The sequence below is a fragment of the Panthera uncia genome, chromosome D2 (genome assembly GCF_023721935.1).
Source record: "Panthera uncia isolate 11264 chromosome D2, Puncia_PCG_1.0, whole genome shotgun sequence".
NCBI classification, from domain to species: domain Eukaryota; kingdom Metazoa; phylum Chordata; class Mammalia; order Carnivora; family Felidae; genus Panthera; species Panthera uncia.
Genome location: NC_064818.1, coordinates 33,319,785 through 33,339,721, shown reverse-complemented (window position 1 = coordinate 33,339,721; position 19,937 = coordinate 33,319,785). Strand labels below are relative to the sequence as shown.

Below are 19,937 nucleotides of genomic sequence, written 5' to 3'. Positions count from 1 at the left end.
TAAAACTTAATTCTAGTAAAGTATCTATTAGAGTCCTTGGTACATGGGTAAGTACTAATTTGTTATAATCACACTGGTTAAAATTACATCTCTGGGAAGCATTATATGAAAGCTAACATGAACATAGCCCTGTGAAAAACAAAATGCACTTTTCCTCATGCCTAAAATACTCAGTGATTCCCGCTCTTGATTTTTAACAATAAAGTTTTTTAAAATATTAATTTTCTTAAGCTTCTAGATTCGAAATTTTACTTAACAAAAATATACTAAATTCTGTGCCATTAAGGAAAGATAAGGGTCTGTGCTATCCAAATCTTTCACCAAAATAAAGCTACATCACATTCTCATCTAACAATCAAAACTTTAAATGTTTTTTACTCATAATCAGTCTACACAACTTTCAAAAAATTTCTTTTAAAACATATTTAGGTACCAGTTCATTTCAGCAGGTATAGGCATAAAAATGTTATTAGAGCAAAAGGGCTCCTGTGTGATTGAGTCAATAAGGTAGGGACAAAAGTAAAGACAAGTTTTTCCAGGCAAAAGCAGAAGTTCTCTTTATTCTTTCTCTCCTAGGCCTTTCTTTCACTCTTTTTCTAATCTTTCCCTACCCTCCCTTCCACCCAACCTTTCCGATCTCTCCCCCCCCCATCTCCCCCCCCCACCCCCCCCCACCCCCCGGCACCCCCACACACACACACACACACTTCACATGCAGCTACTGAGTAACTATTATTTAAACTTCTTTGATTAATTTTTTTTTTAAGTAGGCTTCAAGCCCAGCATGCAGCCCAATGCAGGGCTTGAACTCACAACCCTGAGATGGAGACCCTAGACGAGATCAAGAGTCAGATACTTAGCTGACTGAGCCACCCAGGTGCCCCCTGATCAATTTTTTAAGTAACTTATTTCAACTGTATTCTTTTCACTTTAGGGAAAAAAATGGCCAACTGAAATTTCTAACCTTCACTAACCTTACAATTTAAATTGTTGCATCAATAAATAAATAGTTGCATCAAGATAAGTGGGTCAGAATAGTTTGCTTTTGGAAAGATAGGTAAGTAAATACTCTATTTTATTTAACCATGTGGTTAGTCAGCCACTGTAAAAACAAATACAGTATGTAGACCCACCCTCCGAAATTTTTTCAACAAATGCTTCAAACCTCAAAATAATAGCAAAGTTCTCGTCAAACACAACCAGTTTGTTGTTGAGGGTGCAATAAAACAAGCACTTTCATACATTGTTAGTGGGAGTATAAATTAATACATTTCTAGAAAGCTTTTTGGCAGTATGTGTCACCAATTCCTTTTTTAGGCAACTACCATAAATAAAATAGAACAATGTGAACAAAGATTTGTACACCCAGTTATTCATTTCAGCATTAATAGAAAAAAATTTACGATATTCTAAATAACAAAAAATAGGGTAATGGTTAAATAAATTACAGAAGAATGTTATAGAGCTATTGCAAAATGTTTTCAGACACTTTTATAATTTATTTGAGAGACAGAAAGAATGTGTGTGTGCACACCCTTAAGCGAAACAGGAGCAGAGAGAGAGGAAGAGAATCCCAAGCAGGCTCCATGCTATGAGTGCAGAGCCTGACGTGGGGCTCAAACTCACAAACCATGGAGATCGTGACCTGAGCTAAAATCAAGAGTCAGACACAACCGAATGAGCCACCAAGGCGCCCCTCACAGGCTTTTTAAGGATGTACGAAAATATTTATCATATATTAAATGAAAAAGCAAAATAAAAAAAGGAATGTCAAGTGTGATCTTGACCATGTTAAAAAAAAAAAAATACATGCCATTATGCAATGAAAAAAGATTGGAAAGAAATACCAATATGTCATTATGGGTTTCTCTGGAGAGTGGGATTATGTGTAATCTTTCTTTTTCATACTGATCTGATTATAAACTTTCTATTATATATTGGTTTTACTAAAGTAAAATTTTTGTGATTATTGTTAAATTTTAATTATCTTTCTGAAATGGTTTAAAAATTCACAACTTATTCTTTCCATTTTTTAAAATGTATTTTTTAAATCACAACTCATCAAAAATACCCTTATTTTTAGAGGAACTGGGCTTATTTTATTCTCATTTTTATTCTTTAAAACAGGAATAACAAAAATGTCTGTATGATTTTCTTGGTTAATTTTAAATCTTACCTTGACAAAAGTTAAAAGCATTAATACCACTTTTAGAGTTCTACATAGCCCTTATGAGGCCAGCTATCACAACACTGAATGTGGAATGCCTTCCCTGCATATTACTTAAAAACACATCTCTTCATTTAATATAAATGAAAATGCTAATAAAGTAATATTTCTAAAACAATCTATATCCTACTCCAAAGACTTTCTCCTAAAAATAAGTAGTATGCTATAGCCTAAGTTTCAGGAGCCTGGGAAAAAAGAGATGGGAATTCTAATCCTGGACCTAACAAAAAACAGTATAACCCTATCAGTTTTCTTACCTGAAACACAAGGGAGGTTGTTATAGGTGACATCTCAAATCCCTTTCAGTTTTTATTGATCAACAAACAAAAAAAAGTTCACTTGTGTCTCAATACAACTTCGGTTGTTTTTTAAAGAGTTGATCAATTTAAGGCAATTTTAGTCATCTTTCATTATGGACAAGATTATTCCCAGAAACACTGCTAAATGTATTTACTCTTTTCCCCAAAAGACATTATATAAAAAAGGCCTATTATTTTTATTTTCTTTTAATGACTATCTGTAGATCATGTCACATTTCACTTTAACATTACATATTCAAACAATATAATCTTTAAATGGAACCTGATGATTTATTTCCCAAGAGAATTTGAAGAATATAATAACATTTGATTGACTGAACTTTATTTAGTAAGAATTCTTAGCAAACCTCCCTCCCAGGAACACCTACACAGTGCTTCTTTATTTCCAGTGAACTACAAATCTCTGAAACTCAAAGAAAACTTCCAATCTAAAGGTAGAGGGCAACAGTGCTACCCAATTATTTATGCTGACAAGAACACATTTTTAAATTATGCAATTGAATATCACTACCATTTCATTAAAGACAGGGCATCTTAACATAAAAATGTATGAAACACATCACAAAATAAAGAACAGCTCTTCCCAAAGTACTGTTAGAATCTTATACAGGATATTAAAAAAAAAAAAACGTTGAAAAAAAAAAGAATCTTATACAGGATAGTTTCTATAGAATAGATTAGTCTCAGGCACCTGGGTGGCTCAGGCAGTTAAGAAACTGACTCTTGGTTTCAGCTCAGGTCATGATCTCAGGGTTGTGAGACACAGCCCCAAGTCTGTCTGTCTGGATATGCGCTGAGTGTGGAACCTGCTTAAGATTCTCTCTCTCGCTCTCCCCCCTGCCCCTCCCCATTCGTGCTCTATTTCTCAAAAAAACAAAAAAACAAAAAACACCAAATTTTTCTCATTTTTATTTCACTATAGATCTGGTATACGGTACTTACAAACAAGCTTTTTTTTTTTTTTTTAAGATTTTACTTTTGGGGCGCTTGAGTGGCTCAGTCAGTTAAGCGTCCAACTCCAGCTCGGGTCAGATCTCACGGTTCATGAGTTCAAGCCCCACGTCGGGCTCTGTGCTGAGCACTCAGAGCCTGGAGTCTAAGCCTGGAGTCTGCTTCTGATTCTGTGTCTCCCTCTCTCTGTCCCTCAGTCTCTCTCAAAAATAAATAAACATTTTTTTAAAAAGATTTTATTTTTAAGTAATCTCTCTGCACAACATAGGGCTTGAACTCACAACCCTGAGACCAAGAGTCCTATGCTCCACTGACTGAGCCAGCCAAGTGCCTCGGAATTATTCATCATTAACTCAACAAATATCTACTGAGTACCTACTCAACTGCTCAAGACACTAGAAATTCAGCCACAATTAAGAACGTGAACTGCCCTTATATTCCAGCGAGGGGATATGGATGAATAATCAAACAAGTAAGAACATCAAATGATCATAAGTGCTATGCAGAGAATTAAAACCAGCAGTTCAATGTAGAGACAGGCTCCTTTAGATGGTCAGGGAAAGCTTCCAGCAGGAGAGAAATGAATGACAAGACAAAGACAGGTGGAGGCAGGCCATTACTGATAGCAGTAAAATGATGCCTAGACCAGTGTGAAAAAAGGCAAGGGAGAGAAGAAATGTTTGTGGTCAGAGCAAGAAGCAGATCATCTTAGCTTTTATGAGCCTAAGAAGTTTTGATTTTGTTATAAGCATGACAGGAAACCACTATAATTAAGTTTCAAATAGATGAGTAACATGATCTGATTTTGTTTTCAAAAATCACCCTTGGTTATTGTGTAGAGAATGGACTACAGGAGGAGTAATTAAGTTTTAAATAGATGAATAACATGATCTGATTTTGTTTTCAAAAATCACCCTTGGTTATTGTGTAGAGAATGGATTACATGAAAGCAGAAAGACCAAATTAGAAGCCTATTATAGTAATATAGATGACAAACAATAGTGGCGGACATAAAAGAAGATGGGCATTTTCAAGACAGAATGACAGGGCTTGCTGGTGGACTAGACATGAGAGACTAAGGAAAAAGAAGGAATCTAGAGCAACTCCTAGATTTTAGATCACACTGGGCAAATTTAGACTAAACTGGGTAAATGGTGCTGTTTATTGAGATAAATGGAGAAAGCACAAGATAAGCTCAGAAGACTGGAGCTCTTGGAGAGGTCAGGGTTGGAGATAGAGACTTGTGAAACATATTTTTCCTTCTAGTCTTTCTTACTCCATGGTGCCTACTGTTTTCTATTGATAGACTAAAAATAAATGTCCAGAATTGTATATGCAGTTTCATTTGAACACCACCACAAGAAACCATCCTTGGAGTCAAATGCTAGCAGCCATAGGTATACACATAAGTAGAATAAGAAGTAAAACTTCCTGAGTGCATAGTTTGTGGCAGACACCATGCTATCTATCTTTCAAGTACTATCCCATTTTACCTCTCAAATAGCAGGAGATATTTTATTATTGTCATTTTACAGATAAGAAATTGAAGCTCAAAGAGTTAAATAACTTGCCCAAAGTCACACATTACAAAACAGAAATCAAAATTCTAGTAGTTTGACTGCAGAACTGGGGCTCATTACCACTATACACAGTGTCACTAGAGTAAACCCAAAAGTCTGAGACTTTTACAAATATCCAAATTTTAGAACACCACACCATGATTTCACCCACAAGATGCAGTGATTCAGTGAGTTTTCTGATTAGCTAGAGCACCATATGAAATATTTTCAGAAATTGCTTCCTTTGTTCCTATATATGCTTAAATAGATTGAGCAGCCAATGAATTGCCATTTTAATCTTTAATTTAACCAAGACTAATTAAAGCCAAGAATCATTTCTTAGACCTCTTCATTTTTCAAAATTTCATTTCTGTCAAAATCACAAGAGTGGTTTTTGACAAAAACATTTTTAACCACTCTGCAAGAACTTAGGGGTACACAAGGAGTAGCAAGTGGCTAAATTTACTACCAAGCTAAGTAAATCCCCCATCCTAGACATTCAGCTGTATGAATCTAATTTAGGCCTTATTGAGGCCTTGCTTATCAAAATCTTTCAAGACTCAGGAGTTGAAAACACAAATGTTCACAAAAGGTTCCAATGTAAAAATAAATTAACTTAGATAGCCCTTAGTACATTCTTTTTCTAAGTCCTAGTCCCTACCATTTTCTTTACAACAGTAAAAATAAATGTAGTCTCAAATTGAATATGCAGTTTTATCTGAAAAATGTCCTAAGAAATAATCATTTCTATTTGGTTGTTTTATAAATAATGGAACGAGTTTGTAATGTTTTCTTTTTAAGTTGTTTGTTTGTTTGTTTATTTAGTTTTGAGAGAGAGAGAGAGAGAGAGAGAGAGAGAGAGAACGTGAGCATGGGAGGGGCAGAGAGAAAGGGAGACACAGAATCTGAAGCAGGCTCCAGGCTCTGAGCTGTCAGCACAGAGCCCAGCGTGGGACTCGAACTCACTAAGCGTGAGATCATGACTTGAGCTGAAGTCTAACGCTTAACTGACTGAGTCACCCAGGTGCCCCTCTAACCTTTTCTTTTATTCAACGTTTTTGTTTTCTTTACTGAAGGGGGGTGGGAAACAGAAGCAGATTTCTCACTCATTCTGGTTTCAACAAAAACATAAGAACCTCAAACTGCCCGTATGTGAAGGGAGTTATTAAATCCAAATGTAATCTTTAGGCATTGTAAGAAGGCAGCTCCTTTTGCATGCCAAACAGACATTTTAGGAAGTATTAGGTAGCAAAATTAAGACTTCACAGAAATTTTTGAACCTTAAATCATTTCTTTTTTTTTAATTTTTTTAATGTTTATTTATTATTGAGAGACAGAGAGAGCGAGTGAGCAGGGGAGGGGCAGAGGGAGGAGGAGACACAGAATCTGAAGCAGGCTCCAGGCTCCAGGCTCCAGGCTCCAAGCTGTCAGCACAGAGCCCAATGCGAGACTCGAACTCACAAACCATGAGATCACGACCTGAGTCAAAGTCGGACACTTAACCGACTGAGCCACCCAGGGGCCCCTAAATCATTTCTCCAAAAACCTAAAATAATCAGTATTCCGTGGAAAAATAATATAAATTCTGAACTTTGAAACAAAAATAGACATAATATTTCCCAATGGGGAGGAGAAGACTATTAGAGTAATCATCTTTCAAAGGGCGATAACAGATTAAAAGCTTGGAAATATAATTCAGTCATGTTTTTCAAAATTACTTTACCATAATTGTGGCAGATTAAAAATGGCCTCAATTTCTTGGAGACAAAAGTCTATGCCCCCTCCCCTTGAATTTTACCCTAGAACTTTTTGACCAATAGGGTATATGAAGTGATGCTATAACAGATTCCAGACTAGCCTTAAGAGGACTGCCAGTTCCTGTCTTGGTCTCTTAAAGCCCTGAACTGCCAGGTAAGAAGCCCAACAAAGAGGTTGAAGAAACCACATGGAGAGGATCACAAACTACACAGAGAGGTAGAGAAGCAAGTTGAGCCAAGCTTTCCAGCCATCTTCAATGAAGCATCAAGCATGTAAGGACAAACTGAACACTCCAGACCAGACCTGTGGTCAGCTAAATACCTCCAAGTGATCCTAGTCAGTACCACATGGAGCAGAAGAGTCAACCAGTCAAACCACGTCTGAATTCCCAACCCACAAAATCATGAACTCATAAAATGGTTGTTATTTTAAGCCACTAAATTTTGGGATAGAAAGCCACACTCACTGTGAAAAATACATTTTGCATTGCAACCTAATATACTATACTTATACCTAAATGAACAATGTTTCACAAAGCAATACTTAACACTTACCATATTCAATGCACTGATACTTTCTATTCTGTTTTCCTTTTATAAAATACCAGTTATGCTACAACTAAATTGATTCATGATGTAGTTTGAAAAGCATTTTTAATTTATACTACTAACTTCACAGGTACATACACAAAGCTAAACAAAAACCTTACTAGGACCCAGTTCATAACAAGAAGTTTCTCACAAACTCACACAGTTCAGGGCTGAGTGAAAAGCTGAAAAGATGAGGTGTCTGAGGCTGGAGATTATACAGAAATCAGAAATAGCTAAGAGGAATTGAGCCTTTCTCTTTTTTATCACTTCCTTTTACCTCCCCCTTCCTATTCACAGAGCTATTATTTCCCTCCCCCACTTTCTTTTTTCTATGATTATCAAGCATTATGGAATTGAGGTTTTAAATATTATATGAATTTAATGAAATGTTGTAGTCCTATTCTTAAAAGTAGGTTAACTGAACATTTCATCATTTCTATTAAAAGGTTGCTTTTTATTATTATTATTTGTATGAGATCCAAGGCTAATTATGACTATAGGTGATATTTAATGAAAAAAAATTCTCATCATTGCCATCTCAGATCTGGTAGAACATTTTCACAGGATTTGAAATTACTAATAGTATTAAAAGATTAACAGCTTTTCAGACGATTACTAGTAATTGTTTCATTTATAATATAGGAATACTTTTTGAAACAAAGGGTGTGCTTAATTTTTTAGTCATACAAATCACTGTTGATTCCTGTTGTTGTTGTTTATATAGTATCTAAATATTATAGCTAATTATTAAAAATCTTTAATAAGACAGATTCAGGTTTGAATCCTATCTCTGACACTCACTGTGTAATCTTGGGCATATATTACACTTTCTAAACAATAAGTTACTTCATATTATTATAATAATTAATAACATTTGGGACATAAGATTCAAATTATTAATATCAGGGGAAAGTCTAAAATCTGCAAAGTAAATTAAAACTTATTAGAAATTGTTCTCTTAACTGGAACAGTTTAATTCTTAAACATAAGCAAAATTGGGTTTGCTCAAGGCTTTTTAATTGGAAATCTGCTCAAAAGTCAAGTTCAATGAGTTAACCAACTGAAGTATATTCCACAAGGGAATACAGTATTATTTACTCTTGGGGCTTGGGGGGAAGGGCTACATATGTTTTGTTAATAAGAGAACTTGAAAGACAAAAATTAAACAAGATTACTAAACACAGTGCCACCGAATTTCTTTAAATAGTGTGATTATTTAGGACACACAGAATTCACTTTGACAAGTTCTCAATTTGTATCTTCATAAATGTAATATAAACAGCAGGAAATGTGAGTTGTAGGTCCTGGGTGTGAACTGAGAGCTCACTAATTAGGGAGTCTTAACCTCTCTGGGTCTATTTCCTCAGTTGAAGTCAATTATCTGGTGCCCTTCCTGTGAGGATCTGTAAGAAAAGGTAAGTGAGAGCACATGATATAATCCTTAAATATGTTATTTTATCTCAAAAGGAACAAACTTCAAAGAAAACAGGCACTTCGTTTCTTGTGCCGGAGGGTAAATACAATGGGAAGTTATAGGACTTGGGATCAAATCTCAACTCAAATACTTAATTGCTTTAAGTAACTAGCTGTGTTACCTGACTGATACCACTTAATCTCTTTGGGCTTCAATTCTCTCCTCTACTATGTAAATATTAGACTGATTTTAAGGCACTAACAATCTAACGGTTCTAAAATATGTTCAAAAGTTTCTAAAAATCACATGAAATTGTAAATTACAATTTCAAAGGCACATCTTGGCTGAAATATGCTATTGTTTTCACACCCCAACTCCACAATTTGCAGAAAACCTCAGCTCTGTGAGGTCCCACCCCACCAGAGAATTCGCACCCAGTCATCTCCTCCCACCCCTGTTCCTACCCCCACTCCCGCCAGCATTTCCCGGCAGTCTTTGGAAAAACTGCTCAAAAGGAATGGCTAGACAGCTTGCTTATGAGTATACAGATCTGTTTTATAAGTGTAAAGATTCAACATCTAGGCCAACAAATCATTTAAGGAGCTCTGACTTGGACTTGATATCTACCGGATATTAACAAATCTTCTCAGGAATGTAGTTTATTCAAGCTTCACATAAGTCAAAGGTCTCGTGTGTGTGTGTGTGTGTGTGTGTGTGTGCGCGCGCGCCCGCGAGTGTTTCCATTAGTAGAAAAATGTACTCCTCTTCCCTTATTTGTGCTGAACCTAGGGGAGGAATGGTGCACACACAGGGGAAATGGGTGCTAAAGAAGGAATTGCTGCCTAATGGAGGAGGGTAGACCAAGATAACTAAAGATGTGTGAGTTTAAGTCTAGAAATGTATGTATTTCTCTATACAGCACCCTTACAACATTCAAACACAGGTTTGTATTCCCCACCCCAAAAAAAGACAAATCTTTTCCTTTCTTTTTTTACTAAAATACTATTTTTAATACTAAACATTGAATATTACTTACTGAATAAAACAATGTAACTATGGGGGCAGCTGGGTGGCTCAGTCAGTCTCAATCAGACTCTTGATTTCAGCTCAGATAATGATTTTGCAGTTCTGGAGTTCTAGACCCATATTGGGCTCTGAGCTGACAGTGCAGAGCCTGCTTGGGATTCTCCCTCTCTCCCCTCTCTCTCCGCACTTCCTCTGATCACTCTCTCAAAACACAAAAAGTAAAAAATTAAAAAACTTTAAATAATGTAATTGTAATTGTTTTTATTGTACTATTTCAAATCTAAACCACCCAGTTCTATACATTTGGGTAAGCAACGGCTAAGTAAAACAAACAAGTAGAATTTTGTCAGTATACTTTCATGTGCATCAACAAGCCATCTGTACTAGAGTCACTTCATCTTGAGTGTGTAAGAACAGAGACATAACCCAGGGTGTAAGCCTGCATCACTTCTACAGCTTAACAGCTTTAATCTTCAACAAAACTAAACTAAAAATGATAACTATGGTTTCATCTCCATTTAGGAAAAACAATTTCTGAAAAACTCTATTTTAGGAGGAACCTAAGACTACCCTCAGTCACGCCTACAAAACAAGAAAATGTTCAAATTTCTCATGTGATTAACTTCAAAGACAACACATTTGAACTGTTTATTTTTAAAGGAAATAATTTTCTTGTATTTCAACTTGTTTACTCAAAAACTTACATGGTTTTTCAGACTTCAGCTCTAGGGCTCAAAGAGTAAAACAGTTTATTGCTATATCAAGCCTAAAGGAATTTGAGAAAACCAAGACATCTGAATTTGATTCTTCAGCTATATTTTGTTTCCAAGTGACCCCTCTTGGATGAGTCAACAGAGACAGATTCCTTTAAAAGACCATTTTGTGGTATTATCCATTGGTTACACAGCATATTATGTTACACAGTACCCTATAAAATTAAGAACAGTATTGCTAATCCTCAACGTTTTTAGAGGTCTAATTACATTGCAAATAGGGTCACTAATTAAGGACTTGCTAACCCACAGGAAAAAGATTAATCATTCTGATAGGTCACTGAGATCTTTTTTGTAAATGCACTCTTTCAGAAAATGTATTCCTCCACCAGATAAGCAATTTTATATTTAAAAAACAAAACACTGGGGGCGCCTGGGCGGCTTGGTCGGTTAAGCGTCCAACTTCGGCTCAGGTCATGATCTCACGGTCCGTGAGTCCGAGCCCCGCGTCAGGCTCTGTGCTGACAGCTCAGAGCCTGGAGCCTGTTTCAGATTCTGTGTCTCCCTCTCTCTCTGCTCCTCCCCTGTCCATGCTCTGTCTCTCTCTGTCTCAAAAATGAATAAATGTTAAAAAAAAAAAATTTTTTTTTAAATAAAAAAGAAAACACTGACCACAGGGCCTTAATAAAATGTTTACGTAGAAGTATATTTACTTCTGAAGGAATTTTCCCCATAGACAAATGCTGTATATATTTTCTTATTCTATTCTAGAAAAGACACTGAAATCAGCATGCACGCAATGAAAGCCAAAATGCAAATGGAAACTCACATGTTCAGATGTTCTTATGCTGAAAGCTAATTACATTGCTTTCTAAATGAACACAAATCATAGGAGGCCACAAGTACAAACAATTCAAGCAAAAACATCAGAAATAAAACATGTAAGCGAAAGTAACAACTTTAAATCTGCTTTGGAAAATATTCAAAAAGTATCTTTTCAAGTGGCATGTGAAACTTCAGTGTGTAAAGACCACTTCAGTGAAATAAGCCTTCTAAATCTTGAGATCCAAAAGTTGAAGAAAAATCTTTACTTTAGTCAGTATTTTACAGGAAGAAAAGACTAATAACTTAATGACATGACCAGTATTTTTTTTTTTATAACGTTTATTCATTTTTGAGAGACAGAGAGAGACAGAGCATGAGCAGGGAAGGGGCAGAGAGAGAGGGAGACACAGAATCCGAAGCAGGCTCCAGGCTCTGAGCAGTCAGCACAGAGCTCGACGCCAGGCTCCAACTCACGAACTGCAAGATCATGACCTGAGCTGGAGTCAGACGCTCAACCGACTGAGCCACCCAGGCGCCCCATGACATACATGACCAGTATTATGGTAGGGCTAAACAAAAGAGATCTTTGAAATACTTAAAATCATAGATGTGTTGAATGGGAACCTCAGGAAAAATGCAGCAACTGATAAGAAATTCATGTTTCTGCACAATAGCAAAGTTTTAAAACCAATTTAAAATTTTAATAAAGGTCCACAATCCTTTTGTTGAATTTTTTGGGCAAGATATGTTTTGGGGCCACAATTTTATGAGATTCTAAATTTTATGGCTTTTAGGAAGATAATATACTGTACGTACTATGTACTTTGTAAACCACCCACAGTTTCATCAAGCATGTCATTAACAAACTTAATATTTCTACAACAAAACATATACAGTTGTATAAGGCAGATAAATATTACAGAGAGCCTCATATCAAGTTGTGCTGCCAAATTAACTTTTAAAAAAATTAACTTTTTAAAAAAAGTTAAAACTTCCAGTTTTCAGAGCTTTTGGGATTTCAGAAATATAGACAAAAAGATTACAACCTGTAATAAAACCATTATACTACTTATTTTATAAAGTTTCAGATTTACTTAGTATCTCAGAGTTCCATTTTGTAATGGGGATATCTAGCTACTCAGCACCCACCCAAAATATGTATTCAGTGCACATCAAGTTTCTCCAGCTTAAAATGCAGAGTCCTAATATACACGTGCAGTGTAAAAAAGTTGGAAATACAAAAAAAATAAATAAATACACAAAAATAACCCACAATGTTTCCACAGAGATAACAGCTATTAAATTTTAGATGTTGTTGGGGTGCCTGGGTGACTCAGTTTGGTTGAGTGCCCAACTTCAGCTCAGGTCATGATCTTGCAGTTCATGAGTTCAAACCCCATTTCGGGCTCTGTGCTGATAGCTCTGAGCCTGGAGCCTGCTTCAGATTCTGTGTCTCCCTCTCTCTCTCTGCCCCTCCCCCACTCGTGCTCTGTCTCTCTCACTCTCAAAAATAAATGAACATTAAAAAAAATTGGGGATGTTGTCTAAATTGTCTGATTCTTTCTATACACATTAATAATTAGGATCAAATCCCCATAATTTTAGTGCGGATTTTTGTTTTTATCTTACTATGGACCTGGAATACCCTTTCAACCTGAGGATGCTGGTCCTAAAGTCTGGAAAATTGTCAGCCATCATTTCTTCTAATATATCTTCTCCACCATTCACACTATTTCCTCTTTCTGGAAAACCCAGTTAGATGTTAAGTTGTTGCCTCTCAATTGATATTTGTATCTCTTAATTCCTTTTTATTTCTCTATTTTACATCTGAGTGAATTACTCAGTACTATCTTCCAATTCACTAATTTTCCCTTCAAATATGTTTGGTCTAGAGTTTGATCAACCTATTTTTTGTTTTAACTTCAATAACTCCATTTATTCTTTTACATAGCTATTTATTTCATATCTATTAATTTTTGATTCATAACATGTTTTTGATAGTGGGGAAATTACAATTCCCAATTCTGAGCCATCTGGCAGCTCAGCCGTCTCTGTGCCGCCACTTTAGGTCCACAGCTTTTTAAAGCAACAGCCAGGAGTAAAGGCACTCAGCCTTCTTTTCGTCCAGGCCCAGCCCAGCTCCCAGTTTCATCCACTTTATGACACCACTTCCCCTACACAATTATTTCCACCAGCTCATGAACCCAGAGTCTAATTGTATACTTCCTTCCCGTTTTAGTCCCTGCATATGTTTATCTTGCTCTTGAATATAGCTGTATCTGTTCTCTTTTTAAATTTTGTAATTGCTGCATTTGGAGCAGAGAGTCAACAGTAGGATAAACAATACCATAACAGCTAACATTTATTGTATACTTATGGACTGCCAATTTTATATTTATTTTCTCATATAATCCTCTTAACAATGTTTTGAAGTAGGTACTATTATTATACCCATTTCATAGGTGAGAAAACAGGCACAAGGCCAGTTAGCAACTGTTCCAAGATCACCAGCTAATAAGGACCAAGAGTCAAACCAGATATCAGATTCCAGAGACCATGCTCTTAATCACTATACTGCCTTCCATCCCGATCAAAATGCACTTTATAATTCTGATTCTCTCTCTCTCTCTCTCTCTCTCCCTCTCTCATTCCACCTAACTGTGAACATTTTGCACACAGGCAGCATCTTAAGTGACGGAAGGGAAGTGGAGCTGTATTCCAGGTAGAAAGTAGTATATCAGCCTTACATTTTATTTAGTGTTATTCAGTCTAGGCCTATACCTAAAATCAGAAACACGGTTTTCAATGCCTATCTTTTTTCATAGAGCCCTTCCCACTTTCCCTGAGCTCTAAGCATTTCCCATGTACCTGCCCCTAGACAGCCAGGACCATCCATGCAGGCTTGCCCCTGCTCTCTCTCCACCTCCCTCACTCTGTCCTAGTATATAATGCCCAGGAAAGCACCTTATTAGGACATTCATACAAAGTACCTCAGAAGACTTTTGTTTTCCATTTTCCTTCATAGCCCAAAGCCTTAATCTTAAAGGATTACATTTGTGAATATAAGTGAACAGCATGCAGTATAATCCAAAAAAGAGCCATCTTCAATTTTAGGCTGCATTATTAAAAATATAAAGTCTAAAAAAGTGAAGGTTATCAGTGCCACTCTATACTGTGCTAATAATTCATTCAACAAACATTAATTGAATCACTCCTAAGGACTAGGCACTGTGCAACACACTAAGGACGTACAAATCACCCTTTCTCTTTGCCAGTCTGCATATATTTTCCTCATTTAATCCTCACAACAGAACGCTCCTAGAACAGTGTGCTCAGTTTGTAAACTAATCTTCCAGAGAATTTTCTGAAAGAGAAAAAAATGTGTTTTAGAAGAAGGGTTATTAAAACTATTACTTGGTCACCTAAGATACTTAGCCTTTTCTCCCTATATTTACTGTCCAATTTTTAAAACACAGGGTCCTTAGTAAGGCAGGACACAGAGGGAAAGAATAAAAGGAATCCATTGAAGTGAAATGGTTAGGAAGCAATAATTTGAGAAAAGCTCAATATTTGCTGATTGGAGAATTGCAGTTTGTTTTCTTTTTAATGTTACTAAAAGTCATGACCTGGAACAATCTTTAATTGCTAATGTCAGCGAATTATGATGTTGGCTCTTAGGATTCAACCCTTCCTAACATCAACTTCAGAAATTACAAATATTTGCTATGATGAATAAGTACAGCTATGTCTCAATAAGATTAGGAAGAACTTGACACCGGAGGTGGAGAGACTAGTTAGGAAGCCAAAAAATGTAAGCAAGATAAAGTCTACACTTGAGTTGTGGCAGCAGGAATGGAAAAGGAAAGGTGTTTATGAGACATTACTGAAGAAGAAAAGATCAACTTTGATAATCATATGTGGATGGAAAATGAAGCAAATACCTAGGTTCCAAACTATGGAGAAAGAATTAGTAATGCCATTAACAGATGTAGGAGCCATGTTAAGAAGGTGCACATTTAGGACAAGACACAGATTTAGCTTGATATACATGACTTTGAAGAGCCAGCAAGACACTCAGAAGGAGATATTCAGCAGATAGTTAAAATTAGGGTCTGACAACTTAAGGACTTAGCAATAGCAATATGATCCAGTACATGTCCACTACAAAGTATGGATGCCCTCTACCTTCTGCTCCAGTCAGACCAAACCATCTGTAGTTCCCCTACAGAGGCAGCTCTCTCCCATCTCTACCTCCAAACAAACCTTCCTATAAAGCCAAGCCTACTTCATACCTGGTTAACTCCTTGTCATCTTTCAGAATGCTCAGGTATCATTTTCCCAACCCTTACTCATTTCCCACCAGGAGGATGGTGCCTGGGTCTTACCTCTCTACATATTAGCACCTAATATTTAGTACCATTCCTAAAATAGCAGCCACTTAAAGACTGATTGGAAAAAACCAGACTTGGCACATGTTCAATAAGCTTTCAAAATAACAGGATCCTCTTAGAGATGACCACTAAAGAAATGAACTTGGATGACATTTCCAAAGGAGAGGAAAGAAAATGAGTGGTCCTAAATATAGGTATTCATCGTGGAATATATTCAACTAGGGATCAGTTCCCAAAAATGGTTCTCAACTTCCTTCAGCCCCAAATACCTCATCGGTGACACAAGGAGTATTACCTACCTCACAGGCTGCTGGGAAGATTAAAGGAGATAGCATACATAAAGCACCTAGTATAATATCTGGCACTCAATTAATATTCCCTTCTGTTCCCCAACCCCACGTGAAAACATGTTAAAGCCTGCTTATTTCTCTGCAGCTTTAGTAACTGCTACAACCTGACAAGCAATCCAACCTAGAAAAATAATGGATATTTGAAAAAGGGAGGCTAGACTTGTCAAATACTCTCCCTTAGAGTAGTCTTTTCAGTCTCAACACTATTGTTAATGTTATCTAGATAATTCTTTTTTGTTGTAGGGGGCTTCATGTACATTGTAGGATGTTTAGCAGCATCCTTGAACTCTACTTAACTAGGTGTCAGTAGCACTCCATACCAAAAATGTTTCCAGACATTGCCAAATGTCCCTAAGAGGCAAAATTTCCCCTGGTTGAGAACTACTACCCCAGAGCTAACTGAAATTCTCAAAGTTCTAACTCTTCTCCCTGACACCTACAAACATATATCATACATTCGTTCCTCACTGTCTAATTCCACACATTAAATTGTGCTTAGGCTTTATAAGCCACTCTCCTGAAAAATTAACCAAAATGGGTAGCTAGCCTCTTAACTGTCAAACCAGTCATCATAGATAATGCATGCAATCCAACCAATCAGTGCATTATCACACTGCAACCCTTAAAACCAAATTCATATAAGTAAGAATAGCCAATCCCCAAAGGTCTTCACACAAAATTAAGAGATTTATCCAAGTACTCAAGTGTCTAATCTTTTAACTTCATGTCTACAAGTGGCACTAAATAGGTTATTATATAAAGTGAGTTTTTAGTTGCCTAAGGACTTGTACAATTTGGGGGTGGGTTTTTTTGTTTGTTTGTTTTTTTAAAGTAAGCACTATGCCCAACATGGGGTTTGTACTCATGACGCTGAGATCAAAAGTCACATGCTGTACCAACTAAGCCAGGTAGGAGCCCAAGTACTTTCACAAGTTTTAAATAAACACAATGACATATAAGATACATTCAATATATTTAAGAATTAAGTAGGATGGGGGGGATGGGCTAAGTGGGCAAGAGGCATTAAGGAAGATACTTGTGGGGTTGAGGACTGGGTGTTATATGTAGGGGATGAATCACTGGATTCTACTCCTGAAATCATTACTGCACTATATGCTAACTAACTTGCATGTAAAATTTTTTTTAAAAATTAAAAAAAAAGAATTAAGTAGGAGACACCTATATATTGCAACAACATAAAAAGTTATGTACATTAACAAAAAAAAATAAGCAAAAATAGAGAAACAAAAACTGAGTTAACAGTTCTCAAGGGTTTTTGGATAATTGCTTGAAGTTATAAGTATACAGCATGGTAATTAAGAGCACAAGCCTGGAATCAGACTACCTGGATTAAAATCCCAACCCCATCTCTTATTAGATAGGTGACCTTGATCAACTTACTTAATTTCTCTATGCCTGTTTCTTCCTTAGTAAAGGAATTATAGTATCTACCCTGTAAGGCTGTTGTGGGATTGAATGAGTTAAAACAGGTAAACTACTGAAACAGTGCCTGATACATATATACTAAATGTTAAATATTATTATTTAGCATTGTTTTTAAGGCTGCATAGCAGACAGTAGTGTTTCTTGGGTGGCTATATAAAAGTTGACACTGGGGGCGCCTGGGTGGCTCAGTCTGTTAAGCATCTGACTTTGGCTCATGTCATGATCTCACTGTTTATAAGTTCGAGCCCCACATCAGCTCTGTGCTGACAGCTCAGAGCATGAAGCCTGCTTCAGATTCTGTGACTCCCTCTCTCTCTGCCCCTGCCCCACTCACTCTTGCTCTCTCTCTCTCTCAAATATTTTAAAAAATTAATTAAAAAAAAAGTTGACAATGGAATCAAACAATGGACTTGCATCCAGATGCTCTGGATTCATATTTCAGTTCCTTAACTAATTATTTCATTTGGGCTTCAATCTCCTCACCTGCAAAATAGGCAAATGCCTTGAAAATGTGTCAGCATAACAGAAAAATCTAAGGACCATATGTTTAGTAGGATAGAAAGGAAAAGTTGCATCTGTCTTCCAATTTGGTAGAGGAAACTTTGTGAAGGAGGTACCTTTTAAAAAAATACTCTAGTAATGGACAGAGTAGGGAAAGCACATGCCCTTGAACCCAGGTAGGTCTGATTCAAAAAGCCGATGCTTTTTTCAATCTATGGATTGAAAGCTTAACGTAAAAAGAGAACATCCTGGGGCACCGGGGTAACTTAGTAAATTGGGCATCCGACTCTTGCTTTCCACTCAGATCATGATCTCACTGTTAGTGGGATCACTCAGGGGTCAGGCTCTGTGCTATTAGCGCAGAGCCTGCTTGGGATTTTCTCTCACTCTCTCTCTCTCAAAATAAATAAACATTTTTTTTTTTTTAATTGAGAACATCCTGAGTTGTCAAAAGAAAAAATAAGTTTATTTCTTTGCAAACTAATCCTTTGGGGGTAGTAGGAATACATTAAAAGCACTGGCAGAGGGATGCCTGGGTAGCTCACTGGGTTAAACATCAGACTTCCACTCAGGTCATGATCTCGCCGTTTTTGGGTTCGAGCCCCGCGGTGTCCGGCTCTGGGCTGACAGCTCAGAGCCTGGAGCCTGTTTCAGATTCTGTGTCTCCCTCTCTCTGCCCCTCCCCTGCTCGCATTCTGTCTCTCTCTGTCTCAAAAATAAACATTAAAAAAAAATTTTTTTTAAAGCACTGGCAGAGATATGGCCACCATCCATCCAAAACAGCGTGAAAACAGTATCAGGCCTCTAACTGACCTTCTCCTTTCATTTACAAATGCTTCATTCTTTTGGAGGTGAAGGATGATTTTGGAAAAAATGAGACTTGTCTTGTATAATCAAGGAATATCCCAATAGTTTTAAAACAATTTGTCTATACTTACATATAAAAATCAATGTCTTCCAATAAACATTTCAAAATCATCAAGGACTGTGCATGTTACACTTTATACTTATCAGGAAGGAATATTTTAACAAACAACATTTTATAAGTAAATTACAACATCATGTGAGGCAGGTGTTAGGGGCAAAACTATCTCCACTGCTGCCAAAAAGTAAAAAGAAAAATCAGTATTTCCTATCTATTCAGCCCAATACCGTCCCGCCAAGCCTGCAAAAGGTCTTCAAAGATGTCAACTTTCAGAGTGCGCACAAAAAAGAAAGGTCAAGGCGCCCTTCCGCGACACTACTAAAAATCCCTAAGAATTCTGTCTTTGCCCAAGGGTAGAGCAGTCGCTGGACCTCCTCCTCGTTATCACCCAGAAAATAGGAGGTGGCAGGGTTGGACTCTGCTCTGGACGAGTCAGGTCATCCAAAGTCCCACTAGCCCAGCCGGGGGGAGCTCCCACGTGGCGCCCGCAGCGTGCACCTCGCCAGATAGGTTCTCCCCGGCCAGTGTCCTGATTGGCCAAGAGCAGCCGGAGCCGCTCCGGAGCAGGCGGCGACTCTGCCAAACTGGGCGGGCGCGGGGCAAAGGGTCGCAGCCTGGCGGGCAGCTCCGTAAACTGCCGATCGTGTGCTTTGGCCCCAAGCCGACAGCGAGGACACCATTCGGCTCCAGGGCCATGAAACCCTACGTGGGGCCTGGTTAGCTGCAGACGCCGTCACCCTCCACCCTATGTCGAGGAGCGCTCACCTCAGCGCTCGCGGCGCCTCCACCTTCAGCCTTTTGGGCTTCGGCTCCTCCTCGGTCGCAGCCATCTTCGAACTCCCACCCCTTCTGCTCTCTGGCCCCACCTCCCTTATCTCATCACCGCCCCTTTCTCCCCGAACCCCGCCTCTCCTGACTCTTTCCACTCGGTGTCTCTTCCT

At 37.5% G+C, this 19,937-nt stretch overlaps 1 protein-coding gene across 2 annotated transcripts in view; it reads right to left on the bottom strand.

Annotated features, from left to right (window-relative positions):
* ADK (adenosine kinase) overlaps positions 1–19,863 on the bottom strand; it is a 519,772-nt gene extending 499,909 nt beyond the window's left edge. The window contains exon 1 of one of the 2 annotated variants that reach the window (XM_049646244.1): positions 19,762–19,863. In XM_049646244.1, the coding sequence (XP_049502201.1) occupies positions 19,762–19,826 (65 nt within the window). In that variant the 5' untranslated portion in view covers positions 19,827–19,863. The remainder of the gene's footprint in view (positions 1–19,761) is intronic. The other variant, XM_049646240.1, reaches the window with a different exon arrangement.
* Between the last annotated feature and the right edge of the window lie 74 nt (positions 19,864–19,937).